The sequence below is a fragment of the Lactuca sativa genome, chromosome 9 (assembly GCF_002870075.4).
Source record: "Lactuca sativa cultivar Salinas chromosome 9, Lsat_Salinas_v11, whole genome shotgun sequence".
In the NCBI taxonomy this organism is placed as follows: Eukaryota; Viridiplantae; Streptophyta; class Magnoliopsida; order Asterales; family Asteraceae; genus Lactuca; species Lactuca sativa.
The window spans coordinates 214,815,755-214,837,829 of record NC_056631.2 but is presented as its reverse complement, the minus strand read 5'-3'; the positions used below and the strand labels follow the sequence as shown (position 1 = coordinate 214,837,829).

Below are 22,075 nucleotides of genomic sequence, written 5' to 3'. Positions count from 1 at the left end.
TATTTATATTTTGAATATGTAACAACTACGATTATGTAAACACTTTTAAATATTTATATACTTGGTGGTGTATACTTTCCTTACTATGCAATTGTTATGATACTGAATATGACGTCCTCCGCCCCCGAACGTTTCTGCCGTTCTGGTTTGGGGGTGTGACACAACTGTAGCCTGTAGTTATAACCATAATCTCCTAGAGGAAGAGCAGAAGTTTATGTATGGATCTATACGGGGGTTGACACCCAACACTTGAGTTGTTCGCTGCAGTTAGACTAGGTCAGTCTAAGGTGACAAACCATACCTTAAACAAGTCAGCGTCTAAAAGATGTCATGACATACGAAATTTTCATTATTAAGTATGTTATAACGGCTCACTTAGAGGAATTAACACCATTATAAAATATACGGGAAACATTCTTTTGTGGAAACACGGTAACCTACACGCACTAGTACTCAACCTCGGGTGTTGAGATTCCAACATTTTCATAAACGGACAACATCGGGTTGTCTGGGGTCATTCTCTTTATATTCTCATAAACATTAACACGCATGCATTAATACAAGATCGGACACAAACATTTCAAACCGTTTTTCAGAAACTATCTGATTTTTTGGTGTTTATGAAGTAATACAAAACATTTTTTTTCCTAAACATGCTTATGAACTCACCAACATTATATATGTTGACCTTTTTAAATTAATTTGTATTATCAGGAAATCGTTGAGCAAGTTGGTCATTAAGAATACTTGGATATTTTGATATGTTTTGTTTCATCAAACTTTGGTTTATTTTGGCATGTAATATTGAAATACAATATTTGATGTAAACAATGATAGTTGTAATATTACATGTGTAATGATGATAATGTTATGTTTCAATTATATGCATTGTGATGATACTACATGAATGAAGTCACTCAAGTCCTCGGACGTTTCTGCCGTCTCGTTCGGGGGTGTAACAAAGAAGAAGAGATTGGAAAAGACAATACAAGTGTTGCGTCAAACAGAATACGCGCATAAGTTTTTTACTCTGAAGACTTCTAAAAAATAAATAGCTGCGAGATTAAAAGTGTTGCGTATGTGCTGCACCGCGCAACAATAAAAGATCTTAAGAGATTTTTTACAAAAAAAAAATAACACCTTATCTTTTCCCTTATTTAACTTATAAGAAAATGCGATGTTTTTTTTAGTTTGTCATTTTAAATATGAAATCTACCAAAAAATAATTTATTTTTTTATTTATCCATCAAATCTACTAACCAAGGCATAATATGTAACAAAATGTTCATGTTAAGAAAAAGTTTTGACACTACAAAAATATCAATTCCATTTCAATTTCATATCAACACTTAAAACTATTCAAAAACATAACAAAATATTTTAACTAATATACATCAAAACACAATAAATTGAACAAAAATATTCAAACGATAATAATGTTAAAAAAATCTAATAATACAAAAATATTCACCTTACTTCATTTTGATAGGATCACTTAAAAAGTTGGATATACACTAAAGATGAGACATATATAATTTTTAGAATATATATATATATATATATATATATATATATATATATATATATATATATATATATATATATATATATAAAATAGTAATATTTACAAAGATTATAGTTTAAATTGTTGTAAAACATTAGTTTTTACATTAACCTTTAATAACTTTTAGTTTTTTAACATTATTATTTAAATATTTTTGTTGGTATATTTATTATGATTTAACATATATTAGTTTGAATATTATATTGTGATATACATTAGTTTGAAACATATTATTTCTGGTTACATCTTATTGTGATATGCATCAATTAGTAGGTTTCATAGATACATCAAAAAACAAAAAAAAAAAAATTTGTTAGATTTTATATTAAGTGATAAATAGGAAAAAAGGGAAAAAAATTCTCACAGTTTAAATGGATTGATGGATGAGACAGTTTGATTATAAATAAGTAAACAAATTAAATTTTGTAAACGATAACTAACGGGGGAAGCGCTTAAACTTGTAGTTTTAAATAACGGTAAAAGTGCCAAAACAATTTTAATTTAGAGTAAATTATGCGAATAGTTTTTATGGTTTATGGTAATTTATGCGTTTGGTCCCTAACATATTTTTTTAACTTGGAAGGTCCTTACTGTTTGTTTTTGTTACACGTTTGGTCCCTGACTTACCTAAAAATATTATTTTTCCCTTGATTTTTTGATTTATTTAAATAAACACACCCCAATCCCACATCCTTCACCTTACCTTACTTACCCTATTATTTTTTTTCCTATTTAAATAATAGTCTTTTTAGGTAAGATATGGACCAAACGTGTAACAAAAGCAAACAGTAGGGATCAAACGCGTAACAAAAACAAACAATAAGGACCTTCCGAGTTAAAAAATAAGTTAGGAATTAAACGTGCAAATTATCCCAAACCACAGGGACCATTCGTGTAATTTACTCTTTAATTTAAGTGGAAGAATCACTTAAACAGTGGAAATATCATATCCCAATATATATATATTTAAAGTAAAAACATAATAGATTTTTAAACTTAACGGGTTTTTTCAAAAATTCAGTTTCATGTAAAGCCCGGTTATTACATGGGCTATGACTTTTAGTAATCTTGATTCAGTTAACTTTAAACCCAGAACCAAGAGGGCCGAACCAGAATTGCACCAAAACGGCAGCAAAACCGAAAGTCAGGATTTTATAAAACCGAATACTGAACCGGAGTTGTTATTCGGTGCTGGATCGGATCGGTTCAGTTATTGGTTTTTTATTAGGTCCAATCAGATAAATACACGTGGTTTTTCCCAGAAAGCACTAGACGTAAACGCAAAATTCGCATTGCTAAAAGAGATCTCTCTCCCCATTTCTCTCTCTAACTTCTTAGCCCTGATCTTTCGGTTGACGGCTGCTGTTTTAAACCCCCATTTTCACGGTAATAATCGTTGTTCATCTTCTCCATTAACTTCGTTATTCTCTGGCAAATCCGATCAGATCTAAACTTTATTCATCGATCTGTTAATTAGGGTTTTCACGCATATTTCAATCGATTTTTGAAAATGGTGCTTCTGCAGGTTGCTTTGAAGTGTTCGTGTATCATATCCGTGTATAATAATGTGAGTAATCCGTCTCTTGAACTTATCCCTAAGAACTAATTTAATTGTTGTGTATGAAAGTTTGTTTTGTAAGTATTAATATATTGCTGCCCTAAGATGCCATCATCCGGCTGAATTTGCATCGTTAACTTCTATTTTTTAGATCAATTAGGAGTTAATCCCTGATTCGAAAGCAGAAATTCAAATCCATGATGTTGTCTGAGAATGCTTTCTTGAAGGCTGATTGCAACTAAAGAGAAATAACCTTGATTTTGTCTTCCAAGTCATCTTTTTATCTCAACATTCTAAAATATGTGCTAGAACACCTCTGATTAAGTGACTGTAACAGTTATATATCTTCAGTGGGATGTAACTGTGGATCGTCTGAATCCTTTTTCCCCGATGTTTGCCTCCATTAATAAGCTCCATAAGCTGGAATCAGTTTAATTACAAACTACACAGTCAACATGTCATGCTGCCATGTATTCGATTTTAAAAATGCTGTTTCTTCTGTCGAATCTTTCTTGATCTTCTGCATCCCAAATTACAACTATCTTGATAATTCATCGGCTGCTCATCCTGACAACACAGTTACTTTTACTACTTATCTCCCATTATTTTTATCCTGTTTTGCAGACTTTGTCCTGTTTGAATGAATTGAAAGATAGTTAAGAGGTTTTCAATGGTTTTATGTTCAACCTCACATTGATAATATGTATCTTTATTTCTCCATTGAAGGTCGGATGAAGAACCAGTTGATCAGAAGAAATACTTTGAAGATTTATGCAAGCCCAAGTGTGTTAGAGCTTGGCTCGACTATCAGGTTTTCTATTATACCTGAAATTGAATATTTTCTCTTTTACTTTCCATAGCCCATAAAGTCCATGTAGAAATACATCTGCTATCACATGTTTATTTCTCTTTGCTTCTTTTTTTTTTTTTATTGCAAATATATGGAGGAAACTTCCTTTTAAGTTACAAATGAGTGAAATGACCAAATGGGTCTTTGCTGAGGTCTTGAAATAACCAAGTTTCAGATTGTTTAACCACTCAAGTTTCATTTTTGTTTCATTCTTATACAACTTTATGTTTTTTGCTTCATTTCAATGTAATTTGAAAACAATATTTATCATCTACTTGTTATTCTCCTAAACACTTATTAAAAATGTTATCTTTTTCTTGTTTATGACATGGTAAATCTATGTCAATCACATAAACATTGGCATAATATTTTGGGTATTTTCTAAAAACAATAATTTATTTCTAATTTAGGTTATTATGATTTTCAGGGATGTGTGAAAAGGGTTCAAGCAGATGAAACTGGCCACAAACATTGCACTGGGCAATACTTTGATTACTGGCAGTGTGTGGACAAATGTGTAAGTTTATTATTATTTTATTTAAATAATAAATTTGATCAGTGTTTATCTTTATTTAATATTGAGGCTGATTTGAATGCAGGTTGCACCTAGGCTATTTGCAAAACTCAAGTAATGGAGATAATACATATTGAGGTCACATTTACGAGTGTTTATTTGTTTGCAAGAAAACTCATTTTTGGGTAAAACTGGTACCTTGAGTTGAAACATGAATAAGGAGTGTCTTAATTGCCATGAATTTAGCTTCTTGTTGTTTATTTGTTGAAACCTTGAAAATTGAAATAGACCTTTGCAACAAGCAAGATCTTGCTTTTACATCATTTTGTGTTTGTGGGTTTCGTTCCTCTCTCACTTAAATACAACATGTAATGACACTATCTATAACATCTTCAAACGCAACTTGACCCTTTCCATTTGGTTTCTTTTCCTCCTAGAATTTGTTATCTTATCTTTATAAAGGTCATTCTTATTAAATATGACATTCCTACATCTAATGACACTCTACTATGTTCATCGTATAAATAATATCTTATCTAACATGAACTATAACCAAGTAAGTACCAATTTGTCCATCAGATCTTAGGCAAATACACATGAGGCCAGATAATTATTTTTCATCTCGTTAATTATTATGTTCATTCTTTTAGCAATTGTATTCAACTGAGGTGTTTCAATAACCATCTTCGGCATTTCGATCATATTTGCATCATAATAATTAACAAAAATATTTTCGATTGTATCTTTCTCCATTGTCAGACTTTAAACAGATGTTAAAATTAGTCTCATTCTCAACAGCTTTCCACTTTTTAAAGGTACTATTATTTAAACATTTATTTTTTTTAGAAAATAAAACCATACATTTCTTGTGGAATATCCAATGAAAGTAATGTAATAGCGATCATCCTATTCAAGAAACTAATATAGGTCTTACACATCAATATGTGCAAACTTTATTTTTTCTAGCTTTAGATGACATTTCCATCTTTGCAAAATGTAACATTTTTTGTCTAACAAGAACACACGAATGACAGAAACCTATCACCTTCCTTAGATCTAGAATTATGTATTTTAAAGCTACCATCTTAATACATTTTACACTTATATTGTAAAATTTGTAACATCCTCCAAAGCACGTACCACGATATTGTCCGCTTTGGGCCACAAAAACTTCATAGCAGAGTCACCCGTCTTAAAATTGTTCTTTACTCGGACACGCTTAAATGCAGAATGCTTATGAGATTCACCATCCTCATGGCTTTAACAACACGTTTTGATAAGGAAGATAACCACACCCCTTATAAGATAGAGTTCGATTCTCCTTCCCAAACGACGTAGGATCATAGATCTCTCCCATTCACCCCTTACTACAATGTTAGAGGTCCCCGTTGAACACATCGACCTTTGATACCATTTGTAAAATCCACAAAGACATGTATTATAATATTGTTTGTTTTGGACCACCTAACAGAAAAACTTCCTAACAGGGTCATCTATCTTGAATTTGTTCTCGCTCGGGCATGCTTAACTGCAAAGTTTTATGGGATCTACCGACCACATGACTTTAAAACGTAATGTGATTGGGTAGATATCCACACCCCTTATAAGACAATTCTTAGTTCTCATTCCCAGCCGACGTATGATTAGGGATGATTTTAATCCCCTCCTTCACATTTCTATTTGTAATTGACTGTTATATTAGCATGTTTGTAACAAACAAGAGATGACGTCCCTTGTGGACACGATTTTGTCGTCATTTTATAGAGCGATGCAACGACATGGACATTGTATCTATAAACAATTGAGTCGCCATGTCGTTGCATAGATGACAACAGCTTTAAATAATTTTTGATGTTCACTTGTCATCACAAAAAGGTCTTTGTAGCTATGAGCCTATGAAGCATGTAGTACGTTCTTGTAGTGTCTTCTCATTCTTAATAATACATGTTCTTCTTACTAATACATGTCCTAGAAACATCAATGATAAAGCTCACATGGGTCACATTATTAAAAGTGTACATCAAATGAAAGAGAAAATGATAAATAATAAGAAGTAAAAGTTATTAAACTAAAATTTTGAGGTAGTGTGCAATGATGACACTATTCCAACACCATATACTCTATTCTTATTGTTTCAAACTGTAGTATATTTTCAAAAACCAAAATAAAAGCAGTTCTCGTTAGTGTCAGCTAGTGAGACAACATTCACACATCTAGAACTCCAAATTAAAATTAATTATCAAAAACACAATTTATCCAAAATATATATTTATTGCAATGGGACAAGCATCATGTGTATGAACACTGTACAACCTGGTAGACAATGGCAAAATGGGGTTGCAGATATTTTAATTAAGGGTTTGCTTTGATGCCCACTTTATGATAAATGATTATGCACCTTGCTTAAAAATAATACTTACCATGTCATTAGGTGTAAGATTCCTCCATTAAATCATTAATATGTAATCCCCACTAAACAGTAAACAGCCGCTATAAAAGCCATCAATCCCACTACGCTTATTTGCCACTCGATCATACAAACTACAAAACCAATCTTTCTCTAATCTCTACAAGTGCAAATAAACATTTATCATTCACCGAAATGGAAGGTGTGAAGCTAGCCATTTTTCTCGCCATTACAATGATTGTTCTGATGGCCTTCACAAGTTCTGGAACGATGGCTCAGGAGTTTGAGGCAGCACCAGCACCATCTCCATCAATGCAGAGCGCTGGAATTGCATTGCAAGTTCCTGCTTTACTTGTAGCCATCGTGTCTTTGGTGGCTTGCCTCTTCTAAAGCAAGGCCGGATTTTTCTAGCATCTTTCTTATCTTAATAAACTTAACCTTTGCTATCTTCAAGAGTTCAATGTTTCAAACTTGTATTTCCGGTGTCTAGCTCTTCATTTGTAACCATAATTTCTTTTTAACAATTGCATTTACTATTCTCTTATCATAAACTGATTAGTTTTTTTTTTCCTGTTTACTACTTAAATTTATCAATTTATTTTTATACATTTAAGTAGTAACAAGGAAAAAAAACTAACGAATTTACAATAAATATTAGATTAAGATAAAATAAAAACTTTACCATTCCAAAAAATAAAAAAAGATGAAATTAATACTTTACCCGTTTACCGTCCCAATATGGATCAATGCAAAAAAATAATAATAATACAAAAGACAAAGATGTACATTTTTTTAAGTATGTTTTAGAAAATACAAAAAATGCTGGTGAAAAATTGTAATATTCCAAAAATATGGACATTTTAATAAAAATAATAAAAATTTGGGTAAAACCTGTAAAAAGATAAATGTTAGATTAAACTTAAACAGACGTTGCTTTTTAAATGACTTTTGAGATTTTTGGTTTGATAATTTGAAAATGAGATTTTTTTTCTACTACGTACCTATCACACACCAACCTATTTTTTTGAAAGGTTAAATATTGAAAATTGTGTATTTCAGCCTCCCATTTACCAACGCCTATTTTTTGTTCTTTTTCATTTTGTGATTTCTTTGAGTTTTTTAAAATAGAGAGCTTTTTTTTTTTTTTTGAAAAGTCAAATATTAATACTTCCATTTGCATATTTTTTCCTGTCACTAAACAAAATCATGTTTTTTTTTTTTTTTTTTTTTCTTTTTTTCTTTTTTTTTTTACTCTTCAAACCAAGTTACCAAATCTTTTTCTTTATGATTATCACGTGCACCTTATTTTGATTTGATTTTTCATTTTAAATTTGATTTTTACACACTTAAAAAATAAAAATATATAAGCACTTCCTTGATTTTGGTTTCCCAATCCTGTTTTTATTGGGTTAATTTTTATTTTTATTTTTAGTTTTAAAATTTTGTTTTATTTTAATTCAGATTTTATTTATATATACCTAAAATAAAATATGTATAAAATGGCCTTATAGTTGAATTATTTTTAAAATTATTCAAAACAAAACTAACACAAGTTTAATTATCTTGTTCGTATACTAACAAAAGTTTAATTATTTTTAAAATTATTCAAAACAAAACTAACACAAGTTTAATTATTTTGTTCGTATACGTGGTAACATTTAGAAAAATATATATGGAAATGAAATGAAATAATAAAATACTATATATGTTTTTTGATTGCTGAAATATGCAAATTGAGTATATATATATATATATATATATATATATATATATATATATATATATATATATATATATATATATATATATATATATATATATATATATATATATATATATATAGTAACTTTTAAATATAAAATGAAAATTAAAATTAAATATAAGTAGATTTTGTTTTAATTTTTTTCTGGTCTTTTTATTAAATATTCTTTTGGAAAATTTTGAAAACATCATCATCATTTTGTTTAATCGTCAATTATGGTTCAACGACAGTGTCAGCATAATGTCTGGTGGTCCGATGAGTCGGTGGTTTGACGATGATGACTTGGCGATTTTGATGGTCCGGCAAAACAACGACGACATATATATTATTTTTAGTTTTATTTATGATTCTATGATTGTAAAAGCATTTTAGTATATTAACATGAAAGTTTGAAAATAAAATAAAAAAATATTGAGCTAAATACATATTGTACTGCAACATTATTGAAATGTAAAAAAAAATAAATAAATAAAAGAAACCTATTTGTTATATATATATATATATATATATATATATATATATATATATATATATATATATATATATATATATATATATATATATATATATATATATATATATATAGAGAGAGAGAGAGAGAGAGAGAGAGAGAGAGAAAATTACTTTTTCGAAAAACAATGTAAGTAATAATTTATTAATGGTAATGATTAGTTTAGGTATATCAGATTAGTGTTTAATAGAGTGGTGTGTCCAAAGTAGGACCCTTTGAAAATATCTTTTAAATTGTCTTTTTGAGAAGAAGAAAAAGAAAGGGTTAAGAAGTCTAGAATTTGTGACTTTTAGCAATTTTTGTTTTTTTTTCTTTTGCCCTTTCAAAAGTTACAAACACATTTTAAAATTATTTTTTGAAAAATTACATGAATCAAAAAGTTTAATTCTAAAAGATGACTTTTAGTTTAAAAAGTTATCCCAAACACAAAGAAGTATAAATTGGAGAGGTTTGGGGTGGGTATGGGTATAAATATGGGTCTAGATCCACGGGTATACGCTTTAGGATAAACCTTTTTGTTTTGACTCATGAAAAAATAAAAAGAAAATGACACATGAACTAATCAAACCCGTCTTGAATGTGGAAAGCAAGAACATAATTCAGGTTATCCGTTAGTTGATGTTAAAATAGGTTTATAAAATAAAAACGTTTGGTATTGAAATAATAAAAACACTATTCCTCATGTTGCAAATTATGCATGGTTTATAATTCATTAATTTGAATACTTTTAATTTTATTTTAATAAAAACATTAAACAAGTTATAGCAATATAATATACAATTTATTTGTTGTTATAGACAAAAATCAATATTGTTATATATATATATATATATATATATATATATATATATATATATATATATATATATATATATATATATATATATATATATATATATATATATATATATATATATATATAAAAGATTTTTTTAATAATTTTAAAATAAATAACAATTTTTTAATAAATAATTTCACATAAATAAAAAATTAATTAAAATTTATATTTATTTAACAAAAAAAATTAGGTTCAAATTGATTTATTAGTTAGTTACAAAAATTATGTTAGTTGAATTATATACATATAAGTAGGGGTGTCCACGGTCCGGTTTTTTCGGTTTTTAGGTCAAACCGGAGCCAAACCGTTACTAACGGTTTTTGTCAAGCAAAAACCAAAGCCGAACCATTGAAAATTTAAAACCGAACCAAACCAAACCGTTACTAACGATTTGGCTCCGGTTTGGTTTCACGGTTTGGGCTTTTTAGGCCCATTTTAATCGAGTCCATTAAGCTAATTTAGTAAAAAAAAAACTGCATTATTACATGCATTAAAACAGTAAAAATTCTACATAATATTAAAGCTATAATAGTAGAGGTATTAAAATAATAAAAAACTGCACTATTAAAGGTATTAAAACAGTTAAATAAAAAAACTGCACCATTTAAGATATTAAAACATTCTAAATTCTGCCTAATTTAGTAAAAAAAAACTGCATTGTTTGTTGAAAATACTGCAATAGGGAAATTGCCAAAAACAGCAAGAAAACACCAAAAAAGTTGTCCAAAACAGCAAATAAAAAACAGTAAATGAAAATATCAAATATTGTTCCATTACATCAAATATTAGACTAATAAACACATCCTACTAAGCTGTCCAAAACAGCAAAACTGTTATCCAAAAAGCATTATCAGCAAGATCACTTTCAAAATGCTATCCACTTCCAAAATTCTATCCAATTCATAAGCTTTTGCTGTCCAAAAAAGTCAATATTAAAACATCACACCAAAAATTCAATATAAAACCAAGAAAAGAAATGTACCTTTCATTCGATATTGTCGGTGCAAATATTAAGTTTGTTTGCAAAATCTAAAATACAAGTTATATTTTGTTAGAATTTAGAAATAATAAGTTGAAGAAAATATATAACTTTTGAAAATTTAAAACTTACCATTTTCAATTTCATCAAGGTCTTCAATTTCTTTCAACACATCTTCATAACCAACTTTTGCATTTTTGTTAAACACACCCCGAATTTTGTGTGCATATAAGCGCTTGCACTGTTTTAGGAAAAAGACTACTCCTAAATGAATCCAAAACTCTACCCCCGGTGCTAAATGCGGATTCCGACGCAACTGTGGAAACTGGAACAGCCAAGACATCCCGTGCAATTTTTCCTAAAATCTTATATTTTGCTCCATTTGTCTTCCACCAATCCAACAAGTCAAATGACTCATAGCTTGGCTCTTGGTTATCTGACAAATATCTTTCAAGTTCACTCACTTCTCCTGTTTTTTCATCTTCCAAATGTGCCTTATATTTTAGCATACGCTTCTCTTGTATGCTAAGATTCTCATTAACTTTTCTTTTGTTATGATTCTTGTTTGAAGAAGAACTTCTGGCATGCATAGGATCTTTTTCCAAATAAAAGTCATAAAGTCGAGTCAAAGTGGCTTTTAACTTCTTTTTCAAGTCACATGCAATATCACCAATAGGGTACATTTCTTCCAAACTCCAATTGACATATTTTAACTTGTATCGAGGATCAAGAACAACTGCTACATACAATAAAGGATTCATCTTTTCAGCATTTCCCCAATATTTATCATACTTTGCCTTCATATTCATAGCCATCGAACTCACCCGCCAATCATCACTTTCAATGCATTCATCAATATGGCTATGCAATGAACACATATCATGAAAGTAAGCACTCGAAGTTACATATAAAGACCCCGAAAACCGATTTGTCACTTCATAAAAAACCTTAAGAAAAACCATAAATGCTTGTGCAACATCCCAATCAATATCACTACGTGGCCCCACTCTAGTGACATCATACTTTTTCTTTGCATCTACTTCATTCAACAAGCTACTAGGACCCACATTAAAAAACCTTGCATAGTGTCCATCTTCTTCCAACCTATTAAACGCTTTTCTATACTTCAAAGCTGACTCCAACATCAAGTAAGTTGAATTCCACCTAGTGGAAACATCTAAACATACAGTTCCAGTAACATTTAACTTTTCTATCTTCACACATTCCTTGAACTTAGCCAACCTTGAAGGTGAGGATCTAACATACCTCACAACATTTCTAATAACTTGAATTGCAGGATCATAATCTTTTAACCCATCACACACAATCAAGTTTAACACATGAGCACAACAAGGCATATGCAAGTATTGAGCATCTAAAATCGCATGTCCCCAATTTTGTATTTTCTTTTTTAGAAAGGAAATAGCTGTATCATTAGAGCTCGCATTATCCACGGTGATTGTAAAAACCTTCTCAATACCCCATGTAATTAGACAACTCTCAACCATTTTACCAATTGTGTCACCCTTATGATTCGAAATAACTTCAAAATTCAAAATCCTTTTTTGCAAATTCCATTCTCCATCAATGTAATGGACTGTTAAAACCATATAATTGATGTTTTGACATGAAGTCCATGCATCAGTCGTAAGACAAACGGATTGTGAAGATTTTCGTAAAAGCTCTTTCAACTTATTCTTTTCATCCACATATAATGATAAGATATCTCTAGCAATTGTAATCCGACTCGGTAACTCTAGCTCGGGTCGAACTACACTACAAAAATAACGAAAACCTTCTTTTTCAACAAAGCTAAATGGTAGTTCATCAATAATAATCATTTTAGCAAGAGCTTGTTTACCCAATTCCTTTGTAAAACGACCGCATTGTAACTTTCCATCCGTACCCTTTCCAACAAAATTTATAGTTGTTTGTTTTTTATCTACTTGACATTTAAGTGGATCAAACTTGCATAACTTTCTCAAATGGTTTAACATAGCACTAGTACCATTCTGACTTGGTTCATACACATAGCTTTTTTTGCAGTGAATACATGCAGTGCGTGCTCCTTCAGGTGGAACTGGATCTGGTTTGTTGAAGTGTTTCCAAACAATAGACTGTTTTCGTCCCCTTCCTTGGTTCTTATCAGTAGCACCTCCATTTTGCTCCACATGAACATCATCATCTACATCAATCTCTTCCATATCATCTTCAGCATCAATGATGTTAACAGGTTCACTACTTGGAATATTTATGTTATCTTTATCCATGTAAGGACTTGAAAGAAAAAAGTGCAAGCAAAATTCAGAATTGTGGACTCACTGAAATCAGATTAAGAGATGATGAGTTTTAGAAGTTAGCAACAGGTTTAGAAACAAATAAAAAATCAACAAGTTTCGTCCTATATTTGCTTCTGTTAAAAAAAATCAAACGCACATATAAGGACCTGAAAGAAAAGATTAAGAGATGATGAGTCTTAACAGTTAGCAACAGGTTTTAGAAAGAAATAAAAAATCAAATGGTTTCATCCGATGTTTGCTACTGTTAAAAAAAATCAAACGCACTATCAGAGCTAGAATCGCCAAACGGACCTTATCGGAGCAACAATCGGAGCTGCAGGGGAGGCCTGTAGTCGGAGCCAAGCAGTTAGCAACTACTTTATACTTTTGTTTCGTCCGATCTTGGCTTCTGTTAAAAAAAATCAAATGCACAATGATAGGAGAGATGATGGATGGATAGAAATCAGGTGTAGATGGATGATAAATAAATCACTTCAGTTGATTAAGAACACAACATACCTTATCGGAGTAACAATCCAGCCAAGTAGCCAACACCCAACGATAGAGAAACGAGAGGTAGAATCGGAGCTGCTGCAGGGTAGGTGACGAGCTGTTGGCCTGCAAGTCGGAGCCTCGGAGGGAAAACGAGTGGTGCACTAGTGTGGCAACTGGAAAGTGGAAACCGAGTCTGCGTATTTGGCTGTTTGCGATTTGCGATTACTCGATTAGTCGATTAGGGCAAGTTGAATCAGTGAATCACCTTTGAATGATTGTTTGGGGCTGGAGCCTGGAGGTGGACTACTGACCCAATTCAATATTAGGCTGTAATAATTCAATATAATGTGGGTTTTTAAATTTATTATTTATATATAAAAATTAATATATAATACAATAAAAATTAATTATATATAAAAAAAATAATTAATATATATACAAATCCTATGGTCCGGTCCGGTTTTTATACGGATTGAAATCTTAAAAACCGTAAGCCAAACCGTTCAATACGGTTTGAAAAGTTCAAAACCGCAAGTCAAACCGTAAAGAAAAATACAAACCATAAAACCAAACCGATGACCGGTTTGGCCGGTTTCACGGTTTCAAACCGGACCATGAACACCCCTACCCCTACATATAAGAAATAAAAATTTGGGTGCCGGTAACTCCGTCTCCAATTTGATGGGGATTTGTTAAGCTAGCGTGGCCATGAACTCGACGGTTCTGCAACCAACAACCACCGGTCAGCCACCACACCCATCGACCTTCTTTCCGGAGCTCAAACAATGCAAGACGAAGCGGGATTTATTTCAAGTACACGCCAGACTTATCAAAACCGGACGCATCCGGGACCCACTTGCCTCCGCCGAGCTGCTCCGCTTTTACGCCATTTCCGACCCACCTCTCCGAGACCTCCAATACGCCCGCCGCCTGTTCGATCAAATGAACCAACCCAACTGCTTCTCTTGGAACACCATCATCAGAGCTCTATGCGATAGCAACGACCCATTAGAATCCTTCGTTCTGTTTACCCAAATGGTCGAAAAAAGCAACGATTTTGCAAAACCCAATACGTTTACATTTCCGTCTGTGCTTAAAGCGTGTGCAAAAACGGGCAGGCTCGAAGAAGGTAAGCAAACTCATTGTCTTGTAGTAAAGCACGGATTACTGAATGATGGGTTTGTGTTAAGCAATTTGGTTCGAATGTACGCCATGTGTGGTACCATGAACGACGCACATCTTCTTTTTGATTCTTTCAAAACGAATTCAGAAATGGGTGAAATTGTTTTATGGAACGTAATAATCGACGGCTATATAAGACTTGGCGAACTCAAAACTGCACGAAACCTGTTCGATAAAATGCCGCAAAGAACTGTAATGTCTTGGAACTCCATGATTTCTGGGTACGCACAAAATGGGTTTTTCATGGAATCTTTAGAACTATTCAGACAAATGCAAATGGAAGATGATACCACAATACCAAACTACATCACTTTGATCAGTGTACTTCCAGCAATTTCAAGACTCGGTGCACTTGAAATCGGGAAATGGGTACATTTCTACGCAGTGAAGAACAACATAAACATCGACCCAATCCTTGGTTCTGCACTAATTGACATGTATTCAAAATGTGGAAGCATCGATGAAGCGCTTCAACTCTTCAATTCTCTAACACAAAAGAATGTAATCACATGGAACTCAATAATCACCGGGCTCGCAATCCATGGTCGAGCCAACGAAGCTCTTAATCACTTCAAGAAAATGCAAGAAAACGGTGTTTCACCAAGCGATGTAACTTATATCACGGTCTTAACCGCATGTAGCCATGGTGGTTTAGTTGACCAAGGGTTGTCAGTTTTCAACCAAATGGTTCGAACCGGTGGGTTAACCCCAAGGATCGAACACTACGGATGTATGGTTGACCTACTCGGCCGTGCAGGCCGTCTACAAGAAGCCGAAGAGCTCATACTCAACATGCCGGGTGAACCGGACCATGTGGCCTTAAAGGCCTTACTTGGTGCTTGTAAAAAGCATCAAAATTTTGAGATTGGTGAACGTATAGGGCAACGTCTTCTGGAAACAGATCCAGAAGACGGGGCCCCGTACGTAGCCCTATCCAACATGTACGCCTCTCAGGCGAACTGGGATAGGGTTGCAGAAACAAGGTTGAAAATGAAGGAAAACAACGTTAAGAAAGATCCAGGGTGTAGTTGGATTGAGATCAATGGGGCCATTCATGAGTTTTTTGTTGAGGATGAATCGCATATAAAATCAAAAGATATTCGTATGATGTTGGAAGAAATGATGGAGAACTTGAGTCTGTCCGGTTATAAACCGGACAGGTCTCAAGTTTTCCTAAAAGTGGATGATGATGAGAAAGAATCAGTTTTACGGTATCATAGTGAGAAGATTGCGGTTGCTTTTGGGTTGATTAGTACGAGCCGTGAGATGACGGTTAAGGTGGTTAAGAATTTGCGGATATGTGATGATTGTCACTCGACGTTTAAACTTGTTTCTAGAATATATGGACGAAGGATTATTGTGAGAGATCGAAAAAGATTTCATCATTTTGAGAATGGGTCGTGTTCTTGTATGGATTATTGGTAGTGGATGATGATTATATTAATTTAACTAGTTTATAACTCATGGCAACACAGTTACAAAATTAATTAAACTTTCATAGTAAAAACTCAAAATTATTAATCAATTATATTTTTTTTAGTTATATAAAATTATAATCGTTGATTTAAATAAATACGTGACCTTATAATTTGTATTAATTTTATTTTAAATGTTATTCTAATGTTATTTAATTTAATTTAATTAGAGTGAGAAATTTAAATTTTGAAATTTGAAATGCATAATCAATAGATTGACATGTGCCATGACATTAATTATGATGTCTAATAAGATGACACATGTAGAATCAACCTATTGTTTTATTAGAATAGACATGAATACCTATGAAATAAATTTAATATAACACTCTTTTCCAATTTTGTATCATTGACCGATTTAAGTTATTTGTTTATAGATAAAAAAAAGCTTATTAAATTTATTATTAGTTGAAAAAAATTTAGTGTCATGCTTGACATAATGACATGTATGAGATTGCTTTTACCGTGGACATGACATCAATGGTGTGGAGACAAAACGTTAGGGTTTGATGGATAGTGTCACCACCTTGTATGCCTTTATTTATTTTTTCTTTGTTGTGGATAATGGTATCTTGCTCTTATGTTAGTTTACGATTATTCATCTATTTACCTATCACTATCACCTAGTCTTCTTAGGTTTTGCCTTTTTTGGAGGTTCCTTGTATGTTTATTTACAAAGTACCTATCTTTATTTCTTACACGATACTATGAATCAGTTTCCTTTTTTCCTTTTGTTTTCCCTTTCTATAGATTTTCTTTATGCACATGTTAGAGACCATCTAGGTAACACCATCATTCTCCTTGCTATGGAGACTAAACTATTGACTTCTACCCTTATCCCATTCTAATGGAATTCTCAATATATGTTGTTGTTAGATTTTTTATTAAAATTTAAGTTAATTAGAAATGTATATACCCAGTGAATATTCCATTTGTGTGGGACATATTTGCATATGGGACATAATACTAATGCTATTGCAAGTGGTCGATCTACCTTCATAAATTGAGCAGACCACAACTCTAACAACAACAAAATTCATATCAAGTCGTTTATTTATACAAAATTATAGTTTTTTAGAACCACAGACAGACACCCACTACACGACTGCTAAACAGGGACAGTTTTGAAGTAGTGCACGGTGTTGTACCAACAACACCTGCTTTTCCCGCACGCAGTAGAAATTTTTTTGATTTTTTTACCTATTGTGTCACTATGTAAAAAAAAACCGAAAACTACTACAAGAAAATGGCAATTAAGTAAAAAAAATGTCAGATCAATTAAGCCCAAATAAATAGTAGCCCAAACACGTATCTATTTTAATCCAACTAATATTAATTCAAATGAAAAAGAATAGAGGAAAATAGCTCAAATAAAACAATTATCCAATTGCCCAATTGGGTCAAATACTCCAATCGGTTGAATCGAAAAGAAAAAAAAAAGAGGAGACCTTGTTTCGCTTCTGTCCGCTCCCAGCCTCCCATCGACGACTTTTTCTACTGCTGTTCTTCTTTTGTTTTGATTGACAATCGACAATCGACAACTTCCCTTCCCAGTGCAAAAAACGGGGTGCTTTTTGTTGGCTTGAGGTGCAAAAATCGATTTCCAAGTGCAAAAACAACTACAATCCAAGGTCCAAGCCCTAATGAAGCAAGTAAGTATTTCTAATTTTCTATGGCTTTTAAATTTATGGTTGTAATTTTTAATCAAAATTTGAAATTGCTATTACTAATTGCTATGGTTTTCGAAATTCCAGTTAATTGTAATTTCTATGTGTGACCGCAAGTGTAGAAAGATGTTTTTCCGAAGATGAAACTCTTGAATACCGATTTGCACAACAAAATTGACGATGACTTTTTGAATGACGCGTTGCTTTGAGATGTTTGAGACAAAAGTTTCATCTCAAAAGGTATTAATTCAACCAAAGTATTTTACCATGTGTAATACTAATGCAATATATATATATATATATATATATATATATATATATATATATATATATATATATATATATATATATATATATATATACTAGGTAGGTTTAAGGCTCGTGCTAAGCACGACCCATGAAGGGTATTTTTAGTATTTCCTGAAAAAACCATAAGATCATAGTGAGAAACAAACCCCAAGATACATTGAAACGCTCATTCTTGGATTTTATAAAAGGCTAAGTGCAACAAATAGCAATGAACTTCCATTCCTACTTTTCCCTATTAATTCTATATATTAAAAAACGTAATGGTTTTATTGGTAAACAAATATAAGCGCATTGCTATTATGCGTACAAAATAAAGTATGTTGCCTATGATGGTACAAAGGATAAAGCATTGCTATTTTTTGGAATTTACATATGTACACACAACCATAACAAAAATTGCATATATGTGCATATTTGGTGGAATTGTCAACATATAATGTTCGAACATGTAAAAAGGAAAGTAGGTTGTTGTTGTAGACATAACAATGAAAGTGCATTCTAAGAGGTTACATCTTTGCTTTCAATAACAAGGAAGAACAATCACAAACTTGGTAATATCTTACCTGGTTAAAAGACATTGCAACAAGCTTCATTTCCATGAATCATAATCTGAAACCTTTATAATAACAAATGGTTGTCAATTATTGACGACCGAAGATTAGGGTTCTGATCGCTGTCAACTGTTGATGGAGGAGGTGGGAGTAGATTGTTACTTCATGATTTTGGAACTAAATAACTCAGAAAACACCATAAAGTAAATAAGAGCTAACAACATGTAGGAATGCTTCAACAATTAGTAGATTTTTCCACTTATCTTTTAAACTTAAATGTCATCCCATAAACCAAATTCAGATTCCAGCCTGATCTAGCGAGTCAAAACCTCAATCCTATCCTTCAAATAATTTATTGTATATATGCAACAAGAAGTGTCGGCCACTTAATGTGAAAAAAGAAACATGGCCTTAGTCGTATGTAATATGTCGCAGCATAAAAGCTTTTGACAATATTACAAATAATTGTTATACAGCTAAAAACTCATTAGTTTAGTTTATCTAAATAAATTTAAAACTATTAGGAATAAATCAATTATAAGAATGTAAATCACATAAAACCACCAACCTCAGTTAGGACACTTCCATATGAAACTTTTGTAGACTGTAAGCTACTTGAGGTTATTCATACTTTAATGCGGTAAATGTAAACAAGTCCATTAACAAACAAAAGGAAAGAACTTTTAAGCAGTCAATGTCTAACATTAAAACTTGATTGTATACTTGGGTCCACAACTTCGGGTAAGTCATCTAAATTTAGCAACATAATGTGCTTTTTTCCCTAGAAAACAAGTTTAACCCATTTGATTCATTTCATTTTTCGTTAAATTTACATGTTACTAATTTGAACAATTGGAGAAAGTATAACGCAAATGAACTCATTTTTAGGTTAACATGTCGGAACTACATATATTGCGATTTGCGAGTAAACATAAATATCAAACATGAGATTGACATATAGTTATTTGTCCTCAAAACTCACTCCTTCAAGTGTCAAGACATTTTTGACATCATTCCTATAAAACATATATTAAGACATGTCATGATAATAGAAAAATAGCTACTGTAATAGGTTAAAACAAATTATTCCTATAAAACAAATTATATTTTTCCACATTGCTTCTCCAAAATATTTATACAATAGGAGCCACAAGTTATTTAATAGAAAATTGTAGGATACGATTCAAATTAGATCCCATAAATATATGTACTAAATTGGAATAATCACTGATACATCTCATTACAATAATTTGGAGAGACTATCTAGAAAACTAATTAAAAAGCAAAGATGCAGACTTTTTGACAAAGTCAAGTATTGAACAATCAAAGTAATTCATTGAACCCTATTTTAACTTATCAATAGCATACCAAACCCAAAACATTAATCCACCAAAATCCATTTTGCAAAATCACAAAAAAGATCGAGATTTTTAGGGGTAAAAAAAAAATTTCACCGCAATTGAAAAAGAAACTACACATTTGAAGGAGATAAAGAAAACCCACCACGGCTTGAGTAAAACCCTAACTTCCAATTAATGAAATCTAAAATTAAAGGATCATACCTTAAAGCATTCAAATATAATCATCAACAACCTTTGATTGGTGAGAAAAACGACTCCCCATTTGATGGAGTCCTATGTATCAACCAAAGATTACCTCTACAGTTATGGTTCGTAAGATTAAATATAGCAGGTCTTAACTTTCTGATTTTGGGTTTGATTCCTTCAGTTTGTGAAAATAGGCCTAAATCATTTTTGGTTTCTCATAAGTGTAGGGTTGAAAATTGGCAAGAATAGCAGAGAACGAGACACCATAATCGATCAAATCATCATTCATACCAATCCTAGTAGGCATCCTAGATTAGACCTATATGCTTCCTCCTAATCACCCTTTGTACCTTTCTCTGTGATAGGCTTTGATTATAATGAAGAAACAAACCAGAGTTTATTCTTTTTGTTGAAAATTTGGTAGGCTTATTCTTGTTGAGGGAACCGATACACGTGACGGAAAGATGGAGGGTATTTCGAATTGCAAAAAGAAGAGTGGTAGAATGGATGCGACGATCAGAAAGTTTAAATTAATTGACATTTTGATAAATTGCGTCGTTCCAAGAGTGGGTTACGTGGAGGCATTTGATCCCTATGAATTTGTTCTAAACGGCCGGAGAAAGGAAGGGCTTTTATATATAGTAATGATATATATATATATATATATATATATATATATATATATATATATATATATATATATATATATATATATATATATATATATATATATATATATATATATATATATATATATATATATATAGAGAGAGAGAGAGAGAGAGGTAGATTCAAATGTGGATGAACAATTATTATGTGGATGTAGGGATTAATATGGACCAATCATTTTAAAAAGCTAACTAAATGTATTTTTGTTATCTTATATTTTAATTAATAATATTAATTAATTCAATTAGATTTTAATCTCAATCAAATCCTTTTATTTTAGGCAAATATTTATCAATAATTATATTTCTCCTCTTTCTTTATAAACTGTTGACCACAACATCAAAACCCTATTCAATCGTCGCCAAAATGTACTGCTTCTATTGCCGATCCATCTCTTTGTTTCTCTATTTCTAAGTCATCGTTGTTCATATCATAGGAAATGGTTCCCATATGCAGGGATGACACAAAAATGTACTACTTATGAGAAGTTTGTTTACTTGGTGGATGAACTCACTGTTGATAATAAAATTTATCAGATAGTTTGTCTCAAATGTCATTATTGCAAGAGCACCCTCAAGGTTTTTCTCTTTCTTTTGTATTCAAATTATAATATTTGCCACTCACAATATTACTTCAACATTTACCCATATCTATAATTTTTGTTAGGATTTTATATTAACTAATAAGAACAATTGAAACATCCCAAAATTTAAGACCAAAAATTTCTTTTTTGATAAAACATTACTTTAAACAAAGACATCATTCCAAAACATAATCTGAGTATAAGTTTTCAAAACACAGGTTTATTATCAGAGTAAACATTCCCAGGCTGACTAATCTATGGTGTGTGCCATGCGATCACCCCGAGCTCCTCCCTCCGCTACCGGAAGTACCTGAAAACAAAACTGAAAACCGTAA

At 31.6% G+C, this 22,075-nt stretch overlaps 2 protein-coding genes across 2 annotated transcripts; both read left to right on the top strand.

Moving 5' to 3' along the window:
* The first annotated feature begins 2,825 nt into the window (after nucleotides 1–2,825).
* LOC111893955 (cytochrome b-c1 complex subunit 6-1, mitochondrial) lies at nucleotides 2,826–4,809 on the top strand. Its single transcript, XM_023890030.3, has 5 exons — nucleotides 2,826–2,950; nucleotides 3,090–3,131; nucleotides 3,849–3,933; nucleotides 4,400–4,489; nucleotides 4,572–4,809. Coding segments are annotated over exons 2-5 (210 nt in total). The 5' UTR covers nucleotides 2,826–2,950; nucleotides 3,090–3,129; the 3' UTR covers nucleotides 4,605–4,809.
* Nucleotides 4,810–14,397: 9,588 nt separating this feature from the next.
* LOC111893956 (pentatricopeptide repeat-containing protein At5g48910) lies at nucleotides 14,398–16,388 on the top strand. The gene has a single exon (XM_023890031.3). The coding sequence runs from the start codon at nucleotides 14,466–14,468 to the stop codon at nucleotides 16,362–16,364; it is 1,899 nt and encodes a 632-aa protein (XP_023745799.1). The 5' UTR covers nucleotides 14,398–14,465; the 3' UTR covers nucleotides 16,365–16,388.
* Nucleotides 16,389–22,075: the final 5,687 nt, after the last annotated feature.